Below are 22500 nucleotides of genomic sequence, written 5' to 3'. Positions count from 1 at the left end.
TATATGGCTATCTTATACCTCATTATACTTTAATATGCAAATACAACGCACTATTAGTATCTGATTGGTTCTAGACAATATGTCACAGTTTTCTTTTAGTTATTTTATCTATGATACTTATTACTCATGGCAATAAATTTTCCTCAACTATAATGAAAAAATGTGTTAAGAAAAAATAAACATGAATTCTAGTTACTTGTAGTCTCATATTGTGTTAGAAAATAACAGGTTGCTTTTTGTTTACCTACATATGATTTTCATTTGATGAATAAATCTTCCCTACAATTGAAAATATATAACAGAGTTTAACCGACCGTGACATTCAAAGAGAGGTCTCTTGGACACATGTAGAACACAGTGGAGGTTGTTTTGTCAGAGGTGGTCAAGAAGCCTTTAGCCCCCCCCCCCCCCCTTGAAGTCGCCAAGAAATGGTAAAATATTGATGACTTAGCAAAATTAAACGATCAAAAGTTATGTTCTCTCATAAGCTGTATTCCTGAAACTATCACTGTCTCTGTAAAATGTTGAAGACATATTCTGCAAATATGTATGAATGATAAAACAAAAAGATTTAAAAAACAAAAGGCCCAAGGGCCTTGAATCGCTCTTCTGATAAATTGTACAACCTGTCACTTTTATTTGAAGCCTCTAACCCTAAGTATTCTAAGAGCCAAGTTGCATCAACTGACAAAGTTTGATGATTTTTAGCTAATTATAACTGAAGATATTTTAGTAAAGTTATAAAATACCATAAGTAGGTCACAATGACCTACTTTTTCTATTTTAAATTTTCTGAGGACTCAAGATGCATTGATAGACAAAGACTGAAGATTCTAAGCCAATAAGTATGTGAGGTATTCAAAAGTAAGTCACCTTGACCTACTTTTTCATCTACATTCTTGGAAAAACCAAAATCCATCCACTGACAAAGTTTGATTATTCCAAGCCAGTAAGTACTGGAGATACTTATCTATAGCCATAAAATATCAAAAGTAGGTCACCGTGACCTACTTTTTGGTCATCACTCTCCGAAAACCCAAGATGCATCAACTCACAAATTTTTATGATTCTAAGCTTATAAATACCTAAGATACATAAATAAAGCTATAAAATGTCAAAAGTAGGTCACCATGACCTACTTTTTGGTCGCCACTCTCCAAAAACCCAAGATGCATCAACTCACAAAGTTTGATGATTCTAAGCTTATCAATACCTAAGATGCTTAAATAAAGCTATAAAATGTCAAAAGTAGGTCACCATGACCTACTTTTTGGTCGTCACTCTCCGAAAACCTAAGATGCATCAACCCACAAAGTTTGATGATTCTAAGCTTATAAATACCTAAGATACTTAAATAAAGCTATAAAATGTCAAAAGTAGGTCACCGTGACCTACTTTTTGGTCGGCACTCTTTGAAAACCCAAGATGCATCAACTCACAAAGTTTGATGATTCTAAGCCAATAAATATTGAAGATACTTAAATAAAGCCATAAAATGTCAAAAGTAGGTCACCGTGACCTACATTTTAGTCAACATTTTTCAAAGTCCCAAGATGCATCTGCTGACCAAGTTTGATGATCGTAGGTCTGAAGGTAATCAAAATATGCCTTTCAAACAATATAAAAACATATGCCTGCAAAATTCAAAAAGTAGGTCACAGTGACCTACTTTTTCATAAATATGTTTTAAGGTCCCAAGATGCAGCAATTTACAAGATTTGATGATTCTAACCCTCTCAGTGTCTGCAATAATGGGATTAAATGTTTTAAAAAGGATAATTCATAAAGTTCAAAAAGTAGGGCAAGTTGACCTACTTTTAAGTTGACATTGTTCAAGGACCCAAGATGCATCAACTAACAAAGTTTGATGATCATAGGCCTTAAAGTGTCCAAAATATGCCTTCAAATCAATTTGAAAACAAATGCCCGCAAAATTAAAAAAGTAGGTCACTGTGACCTACTTTTGATTTAACATGATGTGAAGTCTTAAGATGCATCAACTTACAAGATTTGATGATCCTACTCCTTATAGTAAGCAAAATATAAAGGTTTTTATCAATTGTAAATTTAGGTCAACTTTGAAGTGACCTTGAGACCACGCCCTTTGCCCCAGGGTCATGCCTTGAACAATTTTTAATCTTCAACATATCCTGATCCTTGTATGTAAGTTTGGTGAAAATCTGCCTGGTGGTTCTGGAGAAGAAGATTTTTTAGCAACAAGTACTTTTGGTTTTGTTTTCCTGATTATCTCCCCTTGTTTAAGGGTCCCAACCCTTATTTTAGTATAAATGGTAGCCCTTGGGCCAAGGATACCCTGTGACAAATTTGACACTGTTTGGCCAAGGCGTTTTTGAGTTATGGCCCAGTTTCTAAAAAGTTAACGCACACCGCACGACGCACACCGCACAAATGGCCATAGCATTAGCTCTTTGAGCCTTTGGCTCAGAAGAGCTAAAAAAGAGAAAGATGGTTTTTTAGCCGAAATTTTAGACATTTTTATCATTACATTATTTATACATTCACAAATAAATTTGATTTTATGCACAAGATGAATGTGAAAGTAATTAATGATGCATAATTAGATACGATAGACAATCCCTTATTTATATATGGCATCATATCTTGTGTGTGAAATGTGTTTCCATATAATTTGATTTATTTATAAATTGTTCATGTTTGTCGTGTTGATGTGGAATTATTATAAATTCCCGAATTCTGATACTTTACAATTCTGTTGTGTTGGGAATGAACATTAGGAAGATGCATATACTTTCAACATTATGAAAAATATAAAGCAAATCGAACGCCTTTTTGTGTGCAGATCATGAAATGTGCTCCGAGGGTATTTGTTGTTATGAGCGCATTAATCTTGACGCCCAAATTCTTACTTGGCTAGTGATACCTTTAGAAAACATGTATATCTAGATGTAAGTTAACTCGGCAACATGCGCAATCCCATTGTTTAAGTTTTATTAGGTAATTACACCTCCAATACCCGATTTCGCGGATTCAACGATACCCTAACATCGGGTATTATACGCGATTTCATGGATAATACCCGATTTTGAGTATTCTCTCCGCAAAAGTTGGGAAAAGCAACCAAGGTAAAGAATGTATCATGGGTAAGCAAGGCTTAGGAGAATGTAACAGCAATGGAGAGAAGCTGTGCACTTGTGTACTGTGTACACGAGTGGGCTCGATTTGCTAAACTCTGTACGCAACTCTTAGTTTGAAATGACGATACTTGTGAAGGACTTTTGCTTTCTAGTATTTCTACTCTGAATAAAATTATTTTTCTGGATAATAGTTTTAATATTTCTCATTAATACACAACAAGATTGCCACTTTTCCTAAGGATTAAGAATAATGTTAAAATTTCAATCAAACCCGCCAAAAAATTTGAAGTTTTAATAACTTTTAAGTGAAATACGATTTCTAATTAATTTTTGTGTGAAATGCTATTAAAAATATAACTCGTAATATTATAGAGAAAATATTGACATCAAATCTGTGTCCAAGTACCTTTAAGTGAGCTAAACACAAAGTCTGACGACAGGACAGAAGATGGCAACTGCTATATGTCCTTGCCATATTCAAGCAAGGCTTAAAATGTGTTAGCACAACTGACCCTAATTTAATTGTATAGTTACTACTGAAAATTGAACTCTTACTGGCATTTACTTTATAATAAACATTTATCATTAGTGCTAAAACAACAAAATATAAATATAGATATAAATAACTTACTCCAAGGAACTGTATTATGATGAAGAAGGGGCTGCAATTCAATGTCATTTGGATCATGCTTTGCCCCTAATAAATAGTAAAACCAAAAAAATAAATATAGAGAAGTCTTGCATCAACAACATCTAAAGATAGAAATAAAATGCCAGAGTATCAATTAGAATACATGTACATATAACATACAAAATAAACAGGAACCAAATATCCATTCTATGAAATAAATACAAAAAACAAAATATTTCAATATTTAATACTGAAATGGTCCATTAAACATTAACATTAACAAGAGGTCTGTGAGCCAATGCTCACTAGTATTACCCCTGCTCTGATGTGCATATACATTGACTGTCATGATAATATACACTAGTTCAGTTACGACCAAATTCACAGACAAACAGGAAGTTGACATTGGATTTATACAAAAATAAATTCCAAGATATGGCATGCCTCAGAAAAGAATGTGCTAAACTTTCAAGCATCTGTGATGAGTAGTTGCTGAGAAAACTGTGACAATCAAAGAAAAACTGAGCAAGTTCTCATACCCCATGATCCTCCAAAACTCGAAGTGCTGAAATTGCCAGGAAAATAACGAAATCCCAAATTCCTTGTAATATGCACATCTATACATTGTGTCCTAAAAAAATGCAAAGTCTGACGAAATTCTGTGCAGCGGTTTACGAAAAGTTGCGCTGACAAACTGTTCATCTCTTATTCAAAGTATGGCCAAAAATATAAGTGTAAAAGTGCGGAAATTCATGGAAAAAATAAAGGAATCAAAATTTCTAGGTAACATGCACATTTACACATTATGTCCTAGATATCTGGAAAATTTGACTAAATTCTGTGCAGCGGTTTATGAGGAGTTGTCAAACTGTTCATCTCTATAAGATATGGCCAAAAATATGTGTAAAAGTGCGGAAATTCCTGTAAGAAATAAAGGAATTGGAATTTCCTGGTAATATGCAAATCTATGAATTGTGTCCTAAGTTTGCCAAGTTTGACTAAATTCTGTGCAGCAGTTTATGAGAGGTTGCGCTGACAAAAAAAAAACAAAACAAGACTGACAGACTGATTGACACACTGACTGACTGACGGGCAGGTCAAAAACCTTATACCTCCGGCAACTTGATTCATGGGATATAAAAATTTGATATGTATGGATGGACAGACGCACAGATACACAGGAAGTTGACATAGGATTTATCCAAAAATAAATCCCACCATTATGGCATGCCTCAGCAAAGAATGTGCTAAAATTTCAAGCATCTGCGATGAGTAGTTGCTGAGAATACTGTGACCAAATGTTTTTATGGACAGACACACTGACAGACAGAAAGACGGACAAACACTCAAGGGTAAAACAGTATACCCACTCTCCTTCAGATTGGAGGTATAATAATCACATCTGGACAGCCAACGCAAATTATAATCCTTCTAATGATAATATTGATTGCTATATAGTATAATAGTTTCAGAGTATAGCTTTACCTATATCATGCTTGAAATTTTCACAAAAGTATTAAAATTAACTCCATTCAGTCAAATCACAACAAATATGATACATGCTTTTTGAGGACAGAAAACAGCCAAGCATTGCTGCCGATTTGCTGGTGACTACAAACTTCAATGCCTCACTGGTAAACAATCATTTAGTATGACTGGCTAGTGTTATTGGGGTCTTGTTGGTTTCTGTACATATTTCATATGTTAAGTATCATAAATTTCTTTCAAATCAAACATCCAAAGAATCGATGACTGATATGGTAAAGAATCAATAAATTTTTTCTACGGTTGATCGAGCAGTGACATGCTGTTACATGTATTGGAATGATAGTAGATAAATCATTCAAGTTTATTTAGTTATTGCTTATAAATGATTGATTTAAATTGAATCAAACAAAATCTGTTTGAAGCATTATTAATATTATTCTAAATTTAAAAAGATTATTTTTTTAAGAAATAAACAACAGTCAATGCTAAAAAGTTCTATGGGAAATGAACTTTTAGTTGGTTATTTGATCAAATCCTGTAAAGCCCGAAGGGCTTCTCAGTAGATTTGATCATGTGACCAACTAAAAGTTCATCTCCCAGTGAATTTTTTAACATTGTTGTTTATTTCTTATATTTACATTTGAGATGAATAAATTCTGAATAAAACTGCATTTAGTACACGAATGGGCCACCATATTGCTATGTTGTGACGCGCAATGACCTAGGGGGCCTAGAAGTTGTTTGGTTTGAAAATTTGTGTCGCTTCAACATTTGAATATTTACAATGATGTTCAGCAGTCCAGTTCAGGAATTCTATGTTTATAATGTAAGAACAATGATCCCCACTTGAATAATCTTACTATTTTAGGCCAAAAAAAGTAATTAATAGTTTCTCAGGCCAAAAAATTTAAAATTCAATGGTGCGGGCAGGCATTTTTTTTTTTTTTTTTTTTTTTTTGAAGCAGGTTTTACACCTTTTTTTAGCCATTTGTTCATTAAAATGATAATGTCTACTAATTCTTAATTTTTGTTCTCTGAAGTTAGTTATAATTTGTTTTTATCTTTAAATAATGTTATTCTAAACATTTATTTAAGAGTTAATTAATAAAATATTGTAAATTTAGAAGAAATATATTGTTTTTCTAATAAAGACGTCTACCTTAGCATTTCTGAAAAGGGCAATAACTCAATTTTCTTTTTCAACTTGGAAAATAGAAAATTGAGTTATTTCCCTTTTCAATATGTCAGTAAAATTGATCAGTGCAGCCGTTTTTAAAGTGATGCGGCGGTGCCTGAGAAACTATTGATTTATTTTTTGGGCCTTATGAGTTTTTAATATATTTGAAGTCAAAAGCTGTGACCTCCCCTGTTTTAGTTAACATAACTTCAAAGGAATTTCTGGTTAAAAAGGTTTTAGGCTGTACTTATAGTATTTGAAACATTCTTCACACCAAAGGAAGATCTATTGAACATCGGTTGAATGAAAATATCTATATGTGTCAGTTATTTTACCTTTTTCATTGCTTTTAACCTGGTATTTTCCACAAAAGACAGAAATATATGCAACAAGTTATCACCTCGCAGAGCGATTCGGTCGCGCTATGACCTCCCAAATAAATTTCTCACAGAACTGAACATATTTTCTCTTCAATAGGTTCATCTAAGAAACATATAATGCATGTAAATATTAATCATTGTTCTATTTTTGTTTTTAACTGAAAAAACTAAAAACCAACCTTTTGTTCTCCAGCAATAAAAAGCAACTCCAATAATAATAAACAGTAAAAGAGGTATGGCAACAGCTGGAATTATAATGTGCAGTTTGACTGGAGACCGTACTGTAGATTCACTGTCAGTCCTATCTGTGCTGGTTTTTCCACTGGAAAATAAGACCATTCTTACATGTTATTAAGTCACAAATAACTACAGATGTTCAAATATTCTCGATTTCTTGCAATATGAAAACAAGACACTTAGAGGCCCAATGGCTAATTGCTCACATGTGTTATCTACCTTTCACTCAAATAATAATAATTTAATACAGATCATGCTATTTTGTAGCCATCTAGTAATTAAATTTCATGATTCTACGTAGTTTATTTAAGAAAATAAAAACTTGAATTTAAGCTTAAAAAATGTTGTTTTGTTGCAGTTTCAAAGGTTATATATTTCTGATTATATACATTTTATCACCTATTGTAGTCAAGGCCCCTGGTATATGTACCATTTTTAACATTAACTTGTCTTTACTATACAATTAAACAAACACATGCATGTCAATATGATTTATGGATTATGGTGTACTTTTTTCTTGTTTACTAATATTTTAAAATTTGGCTCAATAAAAGTAAGGTGCTATAATCTGAACAAATCAAGAATATTGATTGATTGTATACTGTTTAACGTCCCTCTCCAGAATATTTCACTGATATGGAGACGTCATCATTGCCGGTGAAGGGCTGCAAATTTAGGCCTATGCTCGGCACTCTGGGCCTTTGAGCAGGGAGGGATCTTTATCGTGCCACACCTGCTGTGACACGGGGCCTCGGTTTATACGGTCTCATCCAAAGGACCGCCCCATTTAGTCGCCTTTTACGACAAGCAAGGGGTACTGAGGACCTATTCTAACCCGGATCCCAAATCAAGAATAAGCAGATACACAGATTGATGGTGGAATCTATTATCAGAAAAGCTCACAAATTGGTTCATCTTTGTTTAAACTAGAGGTCCATATTTGAAATGTTTAAAAGTGTCCACATATTCTTATTACTTATTAGTTGATGATTATGTAATTATCAATAAGCAAAACACATTTTTGCACTCATCAAATGGATTTCAGCAATTCAAACTTACAAAATGTCAACTGTAAACATTTGATGTGTATAAACCCTTGCTCTAATACCATGATTAGAATAAATATGCATATAAATGACACATTAGACTTAACTACTTGTATTTGATTACCGGTATACTCTGTTGTTCTTTAGATGAACTTTTGTGATAGCTAGATTTTACCCTGTATATCCATGTCTTATTTTTTTTATTCCTTAACAATAGCCCCTTCAAGCCCTAAGGGATCATATGTTAAAACTAAACTTTTTGATGTCCCCGTGATCGAAGATTCAAGTGTATATAGTTTTTACCCTGTCCTTCCATCTGTCTGTTTATCTGCAAAACCTTCAACCTTGCCCAATACTTTTGACTGGGTGGGGCTATGGCTTAATATTTCACAGGTGTATTTCTTGTGACAAGACCTTTCTTTCCCAAAAAAGTTTATCTCTTAACCTTGATGTTGGTGTAGGGCTTTATTGATACTTCATTTGTGTATTAATTGTGACAAGAACTTTCAATTACTGAATTAGTTGAAATATTTTTAACTTCTGATCTTGACGGAACAGTTTGAGCAGCTTTGTAAAAGAACCTTAACCTTGGCACTAACTTTTGAATAGTTAGTACAAGTGCTTTCATACTTCACAGATGTATTCTTTGTCACAGGACTTTTCTTTGGATACCAACAATTTTGAATTTTTGCCTTGACCTTGAGTTTGGTTTGCAAATCAAAAACTTCAACCCTTGCTATAAGCAGTGATATGGGGGCATCAGTGTTTCAAAAACACAACTTGTTTTTTCAAAACAGATAACATTCCTGATCTTTGACTTGATTGGCCTTATGCTTGTCAAGATACAATTTTAAAAAAATACGCACAACAAAAACACATAAAATATTTGAAACATTTAAGTGTCAATTATATAGTCATATGAGAAACTCTTATGATCATGATGCCCAAAATCTATATGAAATGCGCATTCTTTTTTTAATATGTTTAAAAAAAAGATAATGAAAATTACTACTTGTCAAAAATACTTACATTATAAGAGTTTTGTTTAGACACCCAGGATCTGTTAAAAAATGGGAAAAAAAATTCTATAAGTAAACACATATATGCCACCTGATTAAACGAAAGGCCCAAGGCCTAATGTGTTGTTCTTGTGAAGAATTTTAACGATATTTCCCAATATGTACTCCTACATAAATCTTTGATCACACAATGCGGCCCTTCTCTACCCCTGGGGGTCATGATTTGAACAAAGGCTCAGGTGAGCTTATAAAAAATATTTAAAAAAAAAGAACAAAAGCAGAATATTCTGGAACAGTTTTTCAATTCAAAATAATATTTGAAAATTTTACTTTGCAAGATTTAATCAAGTCAATGATTATGTTTGATCTTTAAAAGTAAATGTTAGACAATGTATTGAAGTTAGCTATTCTGATTGCAGATAAGAAGTTTCAAGTGAATCCTATTTGACATAACCATTCACTGTAGTATTGCCCAGTACACTCAAACTTTGAGTTGAAACATCAATAACATACCTGACAGAAATTCACAATAAGTAAAACACAAGTATTTAAGTTTGAATCTACTCCACTCAATAGTTCAAGGATGAGAGAAACAGAAAACCAAGGCTCATGCATATGGGCCACATAACTATACCGTATATACTCGTCTATAAGTCGGTTTTTGGGGAGTTAATCTCAGGTCCAAAACTCTTTGTCCGACATACAGGTGAGCTATAAAAAGAATGGTATTATATGAGGTCAGTCCCTCTGATATATAAGATTATTAAATACAACCGACTTATAGGCGGACCGACTTATAGGCGAGTATATACGATGATAATTATTGCTATGCACCCCTCTTCTGGGCCAGGGGTAAATGATTAGAAAAAAATGAAGCTACAATAACTTTAAAATTAATGCTTCCATATTGTGGCTTTAGAACATGTAGAAGATTTTTTTTCAAGATTTCTTATAATACATTTGATTTTCTCTTGTGGCATTGGTCTGCTCTAATTGACATCATTAGAACTGCTTTGAATCTAAACTAAATATAGAGGCTAATCAGGTTTCCATATAAATAGGACTTTTTATTTCTATGCTGTTCTCAAAAAGAATATTTTTCAAGTATTTTTTCAATGAACTCTTTTTTTTTTTTTTTTTACATAACTTAGATCACTTATTGTGGAAAAACCCAACCATTATGATTTGAACAAACTTGAACATGTTGAAAACTACCTGAGTGGTCATGTTTCCAGATACATGTACATGATGTACAAAGAGGACCATAATGGCTTAGTTGTTCTCAAAAAATAAGTGTAACTAATATTTCCTTTCTAAAGAATTAATTCATACAATTTTTTAGAAAAAAGCCACAAGAGCAAAATTTAAATTCAATTGTATCAACTTTATCCAAAAAAAAAATCCATATTAAAATATACTTACAATTGATGTAGCCTGTTTTGTATGATTTGTGTGATAAGCTAGAAATAATTAAATTCAAAAGGCAGCTCTTGAAAAGAGTTGGCATTTGTAAGGTTCAAAATTTGGTTTGGTTCAGATTACACATGCACAAATGGAAATGCACTAATAGTGAAAACTCTATATTACGTACTTAAAAAATAATTCAATGTTTTTATCTATATTTAATGTTTTCAATTTAGTTTAATCAAAGGACCTGAGGATGAATATTCAAGACAACAAATTGAATGTAGTACTAATTCAGGTATTTTACATAAAGATACATTAATGTACATATGGTTCCTAGCTTTTACAAATCATGAACAAAATTATATGGATCGAAGAATCAATTCATGTCATAAATTAATAATACTGCATATTTTAAGACTTGCTGTTTTTATCTGAGAATTTGTACTTACATAGATAGACTTTATTAGATCTGTAATCTGTGTCTGAGCATGCTCCATACTGAAGGTCACAGGGAATGAGGTCAATCTTAACGGCAACAGTATTGAAAATTGGACAGTGATCTACATAATGAATTAATGAAGAACTGTTCAAGCAGGACTGCAACAAAACTCTATCATAATTACTTATTTTTACATGTAGTTAATATTAGCTATACTTATATTATTTTCAAGTTCTATTCATAATGAGCGCAGCGAGCAGCACATAGCACTGCTTGTCACTGCAAGCTTTTAAAGTAATGCCTGTACTGTGATCAAGAGAAAATTCTAACTTTGCATACAGTCGCACTGTCAACATATCAACAAACTTATAATTATATGCAAGTCTGCCACCTAGCAGTTCCATAATGCAAATCTGCAAGTTCCAACAACAAAATTTCTTAATTTTTTTTGCAAGCCACTGAATAATCATATTTATTATCTAAAGTCTAACATGCAAACTAAAATTCTGTGTGTAATACTTCCCACTTCTGGTCTTTTCTCTTATAAGAACATACACTGTACCTGCATTAATTTCCTCTTAGACATGCATATAACTACAATAACTATGCAAGTTTTTCATAATATATTTTACATTATAACTTTCTATAATTTCCATTAGATGTTATACTTACATATACATGTATAACTAATTTGATGCTGAAAAGCTTTTTTGTTTTGATTCAGCCTTTTTCATCTTTGTTTATGATCACAACTGATAAGATATTTGTACAATAAGGTGATGTGTAATTTTGTGTATAGTAGTGTTGTCAAATCGGTTGAAAATCAGAATTGATTAATTGGCAGCATCGGTTGAGTCTAACCAACTGATCATCGGCCAAAAAATTGAATCAGTAACCATTTGTGTAAAATAGTCATTAGACTAGTCATAAAATGTAGAATTTAATTTTATAATAATGTAAGTAAAGGTGCATTGTACAGATAAAAATTTTAAATACATTAAGCAGCTTGATTAGCAATTTCAGTAAATAAATACAGATTTCTGCATGATTAGGAATAACTTGACCTGGGAAAAAAAAGCATTGACAGATCAGGTTTCAATTAACATGGGAATTAATTTTTTAACTGTTATAAGACATTTAATATTGCAAATCCATGTGATTCCGTATGAAATGACAAGTGAATTCTCCCAAATACTGAAAACTAAATTTTATTTATACAAGTAGTTTAGTTTCTTCAGTTTAGAAATACAAGTATCATTATCTTGTAATTTATTTTAAACCAGATTTTATAAGTAAGTTAAAATGGTAAATGTCAACACTTGGATGATATATATTTTGATAACAAGAGCTTTTTCTTGAAATGAAAGAAAAAGTGAGCAAGCTCACATACCCCACGCTCCCCAAAAACTCAAAGTGCTGAAAATCCCGGAAAAAATGAAAGAATCGGAATTTCCTGGTGATATGCACATCTACAAATTGTGTCCTAAATATCTGCAAAGTTTGATGAAATTCTGTGCAGCGGTTTATGAGGAGATGCGCTGACAAACTGTTCACCGCTATATTCAAGATATCCCCAAAAATCTAATTTAAAAAGTGCCAAAATTCCCAGAAAAATAAAGGAATCGGAATTTTCTGGTAATATGCACATATACACGCTGTGTCCTAAATATCCCCAAAGTTTGACGAAAATCTGTGCAGCGGTTTATGAGGAATTGCACTTACAAAATGTTCATCTCTATATTACCACTTATACGAGCCTGGTCTCGGATAGGTGAGTTTATTTCAGTAACCCTATGTCCTTCCATTCCGGATATCTTAAGCTCTTACAGATATATAATTATATGTACCTTTAGTCCCAACCTATCAATCCGGAAAATTTAGGTCCATTTACATATACTAGTCTAATAATACTTAGTTGTTTCCTCCTCTTCCTTTCTTGATTAATCGATAAAACGGTAAGGTCATGGAAAATTTTGTGAAGTTGAATTGTTGCAATATTTTAATTTTCGTAATGAAATAAGTTTAATTTCATGAGTAACTATCATGGTTTGTGATTTCTAGCCCAATTAGACGTGCCGATGGTGTAATTTTACTTTGGATTTTGCCCGAGATTTTTTGTTAAGATCAAACGTCGGCTAATTGGTTGAATTTACACTATATGGTATAATTTGAATGATAGATAACAGCAATATGAAACAAATGGAAGTGGATGGTTTAACTTAAGTAATTATTTTTTAGGAGTAACAATTCCCGATTCGCTTATGGGTTGGGGGGGTGGGGGGGGGTCAAGCGCAGAAATATTAAGTCAGGCATACTAATCCGTTTTAAGCTTTGTTTTCCAATGTTATGAAGCCTGAAGAAGGTACTTAGTACTTGCACATTTTGCCAAAATTTAATAGTCTTTAAATGGCCTTGACTATTGAACATTCACGAGAATTGCGTCACTTTCACTTCTGCAGTAATCAAAGTACTGAAAGTACCGAAAGGATGTTGGTTAATATCATTGTTATGAGTCATTTGCAGTTTGGTATTGTTTCATTTATTTCCTGGTCTATGGGAACATTTTAAGAAAATGCATAAAGGCATACACAGATAATATTTTACCGAAAAATAAAAGGTCATAGTTTTATATGAGCTGATTTTTCTCTTAATTTTTTCTTTCTGGCGGGGGGGGCCATGAGGATGTAGAATTTGGCTTCATCAACCGTAGCATAAAGCAGCAATAATCAATCATTCATATGCCTTAGAATAGATATGCTGGGTTCAGCCACAAACAAGGAGCAAATTACATTAGTACAAGGCGTAAGAGTCGCACAAGGGTAAGAAGCTGTTACTTTTATCTCAGGATGTCTCGAGATTCATACTGGTCCTTTAAAAATGAAATTAAACTTCACAAATTGATAAGAAAATAAATCATTCTGCTCAGATTGAGTTTTCGATAACTTGATAGGATTGACTGGAATGCAAATTAAAGCTTGGAAATAAGCATTTAAATAAAAATATTAATAATTTCAATCTCTAATAGAACTAAATTCTCTACCCTTAAATGTCGTAATACTCTGACATATTAAAGCATTTTATAGTCAAGCAAGCATTGCCCAGGAGAAACAAAATTGAGTAACTTAGCAGTACTTAATTAACAAAGATTGCATTGGGGGAAAGTGATCTTTAAACAAATAAAAATTAGAATAAAAGAATATTATAATTAAATACTGGGGTGGAAAGATGTATGAAAACAGTAGAAATAGAATGGCAATTAGAAAATAAATAAATAAATAAATTAGAAAATAAATAAATAAATATAAAAAAATAAAATATTTTAAATTAATTCTTTTAATTCAAATGAAGGGAAATAATTCTTACCAAAATTTAAGGTCATAAATTAGGACAGATTCCACCCTTACATGCTAAGCCTAATGGTAATAATTGAGAGTTATGTCAAAATAAATTGAGTATTTAACAGTAACATATCTTTAATGTATTCAATGTCACAGACCTACAGCATACTCCAGACTCTATATTCTCAGATATTTAACTAATTTCATCATTCAAAATTGTTGTACATTGACCAATCCATTTTCATTTACAGATAGGTATGTCCATTGCCCACCAACTTATCTGAACTACCGGTATTTTGCATGTGTGACTGATTGTATAAGAAGCATTGTTTAAGGAAGTTCTCAAGTAACATAAACCAACTAAAAAGCCATAAAAAACATATGTGCTTGCTTATTGTCATACATTACAGCCTGTTTCAGAGTACATAACCTTCAAAATTCAATTGCCAAAATTTAATGTAGAGTATTTTATATTGTAGTTTTGCACCAAAACACAAAATCAACAATTGATTTTGAGTCTGCATCACAAAATCCCTTAATTTTTTATAATCATAATAACTCTCAAATGATTTTATTATGCCATTTTGTATTGGATAGGATAATATCTATGGTAACTTAATTGATAAGGCACATGTTTTATCATGATTGATCAAAATAAGTTTTACAAAGCAGTCTTTGGGACAGATATACCCCAATTTTAGTAATATCAAGTTTACCAAAATTATTGGCAAAATTTTAAAAATAAAAATATACAAAGAATCATGCTGTCTTGAAATGAATTATACATCTAAAGTAAATTTGTATAAAAATAAAAACAATTCCTTTTTAGTGTTAAGGCAACTAAGAATTGGGTGTATCAATCTGTGTGTCAGCATACAATGACCTAGCTTGAGTTAATCAAACTTGCAGATGGCAATTATTAATTTTCGCATGAATATAACGATATACCAAATTCCATATGCTCAACAATCTCAAGTAAACATAAAAAAGGCATGTATAAAATAATTTAAACCAGATTCGTATAAGTTAGGATTTTCCTTAATTACCAAATATACATTTCAAGGTTTAATGTTAAGGACATAAACTTGATATAAATTACTATTACCATCATTTCTGAGAGGAAACTACTCTCTTTGAACAATATTTTTTGGTCAACATTCTTACAATTCTTGTTTGTGTTTTAACTGAGTTAAATTGCCCGGTTGACAAGATGCAATATAAATCTAAAATATACGGTTCCTTTAATTGAAGTTTTATATGAGAGGTTGAATGGGACGTTTGGCTCAACCCTCTTTTTAACAGAAATTGCGGGCGGGTTTAGACAGTATTGGATAGCTTATAAAATATATTTGTCATTTTTGTAGGATAAATATTAAAACTCGCTCACTTCAATTACTGAAGCAAATACTACACATTTCCCATCAGAATGCAACAGGGAGGACAAGGTTATTATAATCTTGAAAATTGCTGCTTTTCAAAAGCATATTGTTTAAACATTAATAAATGCACAGTGGATCCCGTTTAATCCAATAGTAAGTTTGTCACCCTTCTGGTATCAGAATAGCTGAATATTCGAATAGCCGATTGCTCCATTTCGAGTCCAAATATTAGGCCTACCATGTGTTCACCTATTTTTACACTCTTTACTGGTATTCTATTTTTTCCCTATTTCTAATCGATAGTTGGTTCTTAAATTGTGAAGTACTAAAGAAGGGTCTTAATTTATATAGATAGGTATATAAAGGGATCGGTTTGGGGGGGGGGTATTAGGACACATTGTTATTGTTAAAACTTGTTAAAAGTAGCTAGTACCTTAAGCGAAGAGGTGACACCGTGACAGTATCTTGTCCTGTTCCAAGTTTGGTTTGTTTCAGTACAAAATCCTTTAAGACAATTATAAGCAACACTTGCAAAGATAGTTGTATTTTTCTAAGTTCTATATTACTTTGTCACGCAAGGAAACTTGGTAAGAGGTGTTTTAATGATTTAAAAGCCATATAAAGAGTGACAGCTTTTTAAGTAAATTATACAAGTAACCAATGGAAAAATACAGTGTCGGTAAGTATCAACAATGTTAGAGGAAATAGTAGTCGTTTTAAACGGACAAGTCCTTGGCTCCTTTTGTAAAACTTGTGTAATCACTTATTCTGTAATTTTTTATTGGTGAATGAGCAGGCCCTGGTCGACGGTGACCATTTGCGTTGAGGTACTGCCGCCGTCACCATGGTTCTTGGCACCCCATTGGTGGCGGTTGCAGTTCCATGATTACTCGTAGTAGACACGAGTACTCATGGCCCTTGCAAGTGGCGTATTCCGTCGCACCTCAACGCAATTGGACGAGTGCAACACATATTCTTACGCTCATTCCATTGTTTATTGACTTGATTGATATTTGAATTGATTGATTGATTAATAATGGATTGATTGACAAGTAATTGACTTGATTGATATTTGAATTGATTGATTGACTGATTGATTAATAATTGATTGATTGAATTTGATTGATTATTGCATTGGTGACGTTCATGCACTTGTGATCTACCCAGTGCATGATCCGCCCGATTTGGGTCGTCACATTTGTTGTATTGATTGTTGATTGTGGGGCAGCCCTGTGGTAGCCCCAGCAAATTGATCACCGCGGCCAGAAGCGCCATATTAAACAAGCAAAATAACATCCATATTGTTTGTTTGATTTATAGGGAATCTGAAATAATACCACTTATACGAGCCTGGTCTCGGATAGGTGAGTTTATTTCAGTAACCCTATGTCCTTCCATTCCGGATATCTTAAGCTCTTACAGATATATAATTATATGTACCTTTAGTCCCAACCTATCAATCCGGAAAATTTAGGTCCATTTACATATACTAGTCTAATACTTAGTTGTTTCCTCCTCTTCCTTTCTTGATTAATCGATAAAACGGTAAGGTCATGGAAAATTTTGTGAAGTTGAATTGTTGCAATATTTTAATTTTCCCCACCCACCCTCCTCTTGTTTTAGAACAAATACTGCTGTTCCTGTTATGTCATTGTAGCTGAAGACTTCCTGCTTGGCCTGTGTCCACAACATCCCATGTCGCAGTGATAATCGTGTGCTCCAATATTCCTCAATGGTGCCCTGTTTGGTCCAGCGTCTTCATCAACTTGTGTTGCATGAATTCTGTATGATTGCGTATTCTTCAAAGACTGCCTGTTGGGTACAGCGTTCGCATCAACCAATGTCGCGGTGATGAGGTCTCTATTCTACCTATACCGTGATGACTACCTGTTTTGGATTCCGCATCAACCAATGTCGCGGTGATGAAGTCTCTGTTTTACCTATACCGTGATGACTGGCTGTTTGGGATACCGTCCACTTCAGCCTTGTCGTGGTTGGAATTCCTAGTGTTTGCGTATTCCGTCACACCTCAACGCAATTGGACGAGTGCAACACATATTCTTACGCTCATTCCATTGTTTATTGACTTGATTTATAGTTGAATTGATTGATTGATTAATAATGGATTGATTGACAAGTAATTGACTTGATTGATATTTGAATTGATTGATTGACTGATTGATTAATAATTGATTGATTGAATTTGATTGATTATTGCATTGGTGACGTTCATGCACTTGTGATCTACCCAGTGCATGATCCGCCCGATTTGGGTCGTCACATTTGTTGTATTGATTGTTGATTGTGGGGCAGCCCTGTGGTAGCCCCAGCAAATTGATCACCGCGGCCAGAAGCGCCATATTAAACAAGCAAAATAACATCCATATTGTTTGTTTGATTTATAGGGAATCTGAAATAATCAAGGTATGGCCAAATGCCTAAGTTAAAAAGTGCGGAAATTCCCGGAAAAAATAACGGAATCGGAATTTCCTGGTAATATGCACATCTACACATTGTGCCCTAAATACCTGCAAAGTTTGACGAAACTCTGTGCAGCGGTTTATGAGGAGTTGCGCTGACAAACTGTTCACCTCTATATTCAAGGTATGGACAAATGCCTAAGTTAAAAAGTGCGGAAATTCCCGGGAAAAATAATGGAATCGGAATTTCATGGTAATATGCACATCTACACATTGTGTCCTAAATACCTGCAAAGTTTGACGAAATTCTGTGCAGCGGTTTATGAGGAGTTGCGCTGACAAAACAAGAGGCCCAAGGGCCCTATAGGTCACCTGAGTATCATGTAACAACTTTCCAGCAATTGTATTTGGTTCGTGTTTTAATCCAAAAGCCATGAAATTTACAAATTTTGAAAGAGGCACCATTGCTTATCAAAGGGCAGATTTCAAAGCATTAATCTATTTTTAGTCAAAGTACCCCTCTGGTACCCCTGACCAAGAAGCCCTGAAATTATCTATTTTGAAAGAGGCCCCTTTCTTCATTAGAAGGCCAGCATTTTTTTATGTTTAGGTTTAGTTATGAACATGAGAATAAAAAAGTCCCGAAGGAGAAGGAAATAAAAAAAATTTTTGTTGATAAATCAATTATTAACATTTGTAAATTCTTTTTTTATGCTATCCTAATAGGCTCCTTACCACTGGACACATAATGCTTACAAATAGGAAAGTAGAACATTTAATTGCTTATTTCATCATCTGCCAGTTTGGGCCAGTTATATAAATTTTGTGATGTTGAACAAAATATATTTTTAATAAAGTGCCACGCCACAGCATGATACGCCCGTCAAAAAATTACAATTACAATGTATCTTAAACAGTTAAAAGTGCAGGAAAATCATGTCAACCTTGATTTTAAGATTTCAATGATTTTTACACTCCTTAAAAAATTTGTTTATCCATCTCCTGTGGTGTAGGCATTAATTATAACAAATATTGCATCATTCATAAATTTCTATACCTTGCCAAATGCCTATCATATCAAACACTATCAAATTAGTCTTCACAACTTAATTTATACCTAATTAATTTTGAAAATGAAAGACTGGTTATCAAGTATAAACTGACCAACAGTTCTTCTGCCTAACTCCCAAAGGATACAGATAAGACCATTCTATGAAGAAATGAAAGAGCCATGCAGCTAGCCTTCCTACATTGAACACATTAATTAATCTTTTACTGGATGCTTTTCTACTCATTACTCCCAAAAGATTGTTGGATCTCCACTATCTACCATAAAACATTTTTAAAACATATAAAACATCAATGATTTTTTTTTTAGATTTAATGTCAGACAGTTAATTGTTAATATGCTATTCATATGGACATGCAGATTCCACCCCTACCCCCATAAAATTAATTTTTAAGTTCATAATATTATGTAATATCAAAATAGTTTAATATGCAATATCAAATTTGTTTTAATTACTTCTCATCAAATTTATTTTAAAACTTCCGAATTGCTTAGCCAACAAGAGCTATTTTTAATCCAACAGGCTTACCCATTTGGCCCAATACTCAAGGGATATAGATAGCACCGATGCTCTTACAGCTACTCCTCACACTAAACTCATTAATTTCTCTCTATAATTTGACATGCAATTTTTCTGTTATCAAAATTCTTCTTGAACAGTGCTTGATAATTAGACTCATGGGAGTGGTGAAATTTCTCTAACATACATTATATTTGTTATAGATTGCTGTCAAGTATATGCTAAAAAATAAGTATTTTCTTGATTTAACATTTTTCTAATAAGGTTAGTGCAATAGTTTTACATTTTTTTGAATGTGTAAATGAATAGAAAAAAAACAATTTTTGTTTAAAATTCCACTTACATTAAAGGTCACAGTGACCTTGAAATAGGTCGCGACACACCTTCTACCTAAGATGCATAAACTGGCCAAGTTTGATGATTCTAAGTCTAATAGTTTTCTAGTTATGGACCGGACAGAATTTTTCCATATTTGGCTATAACTTTTTAATTATAGGTCAGAGCGACCTACTTTTTGTGCGCGACACACCTTCTACCCAAGATGTATCAGCTGACAAAGTTTGATAACTCTAGGCCTTATAGTATTAAAGTTATGAGCCGGACACGAGAAAAGCTAACAGACGGACGGACACGAAGCCTATAACATAATACGTCCCGTCTTAAGACGGGCGTATAAAAATCAATTCTTTAAAAGTCTTTCAATATATCTTCATTTTTTTAATATGTGTTAGGTGAATGTGTAGACAATGTTCTAAAATTTACTTGATGTCTAAAATTATAATTCCTATCATAAAACAGACAGGGAGTATTGGGGAGTAGGGTCAACATTTTTTCAATTAAGTGTAAAATAATTTTTCTGGCTGATACAAATGATACTACATGCCTGTATATAGTTGTACATTCTTGCCTTTTAATAGTTGAATTTTTTGTTTATTTCTTCAGGTTATTGTTTATTTCTTCCTCAAATGGACTTCACTTCTCCAATAGTTTTATTCATTACATCTGATGCATAAGCAACCCTTTTCTGAAGAATGATGCTTAGACTGTGAGCTATAACAGAGACCTAGACAATGTCCCTGGCAATATGCAATAGCTACCACGGGCAGTTTAAAACATCAGGGAGGAAAATAATTTACAGTTACTTTTGAAACGAATACATAATTATCTCACCAGCATTTCATTGTGCAACAAAGTCGTCAGCATTTTATTTGTCCTTTGAACGGGTGAAACGTTTTGAATGGCACTCTTATCAATGAATTTTACACTAAACCAAGCTATCTTCTCAGATTTAGCTTTATTTACCCGCCGTTTCATCGTAAAACCGGAAGTGCGAGTTCGTAAATTTGAAATGTCGATCCCGACTCAAATTTGACATCGGAAATAAAAAATTGTTTTATTTTTTTCTGAAAATTCAAAACCTTGAGCGGAGGGTTTGTAAAACTGAAAATAAAATATATCCTGGCCTTAAATATGTACTAAGATCATTAGCATATTAACCAGGAGCAAAGGATAAGATGTTCAAAGAATTCATGCATTTCACTATATAATCATTAGAGCCCCACCCTAAAACAAGAACCCCTGACTCTGGGGCCATAAAATTCACAATTTTGGTAGAGGCACTATTGCATATCATAACTAGGTATTTAGCTAGTTTATTTAATACCCAGGAGCAGAGAAGAAGATTTTCAAAGAATTCATGTATTTTCACTATATAATCAATAGAGCCCCGCCCTAACACCAGAACCCCTGACCCTGGGGCCATAAAATTCACAATTTTGGTAGAGGCACTCTTGCTCATCATAACTATGTATTTAGTTGGTTTATTTAATACCCAGGAGCAGAGAAGAAGATTTTCAAAGAAATAATGCATTTTCACTACCTACTTATTTAGCCCCGCCCTAGCACTAGAACCCCTGACCCCAGGGCCATGTATTTCACAATTTTAATAGAGGACTCATTTCTGATTACAATCATGCAAACAGTTTGACTGCTTGATGTCCAGGAGTAAAGAAGAAGATTTTTAAAGATTGCATTAATTTTAGTGGTTTTGGCCCCACCCCTCAGGCCCCAGGGGGGCAGGGATCATGAAATTCATAATTTTCGTTCCCCTTCACCCTTAGATGCTTTGTGCCAAATTTGGTTGAAATTGGTTCAGTGGTTGCTGAGAAGAAGCTGAAAATGTTCAAATGTTAATGCACGACGAACGACGACGGACGAAAACAGATAGCAATAGGTCACCTGAGTTTACTCAGGTGACCTAAAAAAGGACTGACTGACACTCTGACTCTCTGACGGACGGGTCAAAAACATTATACCTTATGCAACTAGTTACGTCACCGTGGGTATAATAAAAGTTAGAAAACTATAAAAATATATGCGCTGTAGTACACCAAATAAAATTGTTAAAATCTCCAATTGATTGTCTAAAATCGACAGTCTTTCCAATCGATTATAAATCAGTTAGTGTACAGAGTTCTTACTATTTGACGCCCAGTCTGGTTTGACACAGATCTCCCCCGGCTCGTTGTACTGGTTAGGAATGCAGTGATAAAACTCTGGATCTGGACAATTGTGCTGATTCTTCATTGTCTCCCAGCCATTGCTATTGAAGGGACACAACTCCCCAGGTTGTAATTTTTTAAAATGGTTTTCAGTCATTTTTAGGGGAATATCCTTAGAAAGCAGAAGAACAGTAAAATTATATAACCATGTTTTGCATATATGTGTTTTCTTATATGTACATCATCATGCAAGTACTTTCTGCGCATGTGCAGTCATGAAAGGTTGATTTACACAGTAACAAGTAAAAAAAAAAAAAGAATTAAAATCAACTC

The 22500-nt window shown here is 33.3% G+C and overlaps 1 protein-coding gene across 1 annotated transcript in view; it reads right to left on the bottom strand.

Moving 5' to 3' along the window:
- Nucleotides 1-22314, bottom strand: part of LOC134232870 (uncharacterized) — a 34064-nt gene extending 11750 nt beyond the window's left edge. The window contains exons 1-5 of the mRNA XM_062714845.1: nucleotides 22147-22314; nucleotides 10951-11061; nucleotides 9105-9135; nucleotides 6972-7114; nucleotides 3748-3813 (exon numbers count right to left, since the gene is read on the bottom strand). Coding sequence (XP_062570829.1) covers nucleotides 3748-3813; nucleotides 6972-7114; nucleotides 9105-9135; nucleotides 10951-11061; nucleotides 22147-22252 — 457 coding nt within the window. The 5' untranslated portion in view covers nucleotides 22253-22314. The remainder of the gene's footprint in view (nucleotides 1-3747; nucleotides 3814-6971; nucleotides 7115-9104; nucleotides 9136-10950; nucleotides 11062-22146) is intronic.
- Nucleotides 22315-22500: the final 186 nt, after the last annotated feature.

The sequence above is a fragment of the Saccostrea cucullata genome, unplaced genomic scaffold (genome assembly GCF_032062105.1).
Source record: "Saccostrea cucullata isolate Sc308-1 unplaced genomic scaffold, CSIRO_AGI_Scuc_v1 ctg4127, whole genome shotgun sequence".
NCBI lineage: Eukaryota > Metazoa > Mollusca > Bivalvia > Ostreida > Ostreidae > Saccostrea > Saccostrea cuccullata.
This window is presented reverse-complemented; position numbering and strand designations above follow the sequence as displayed.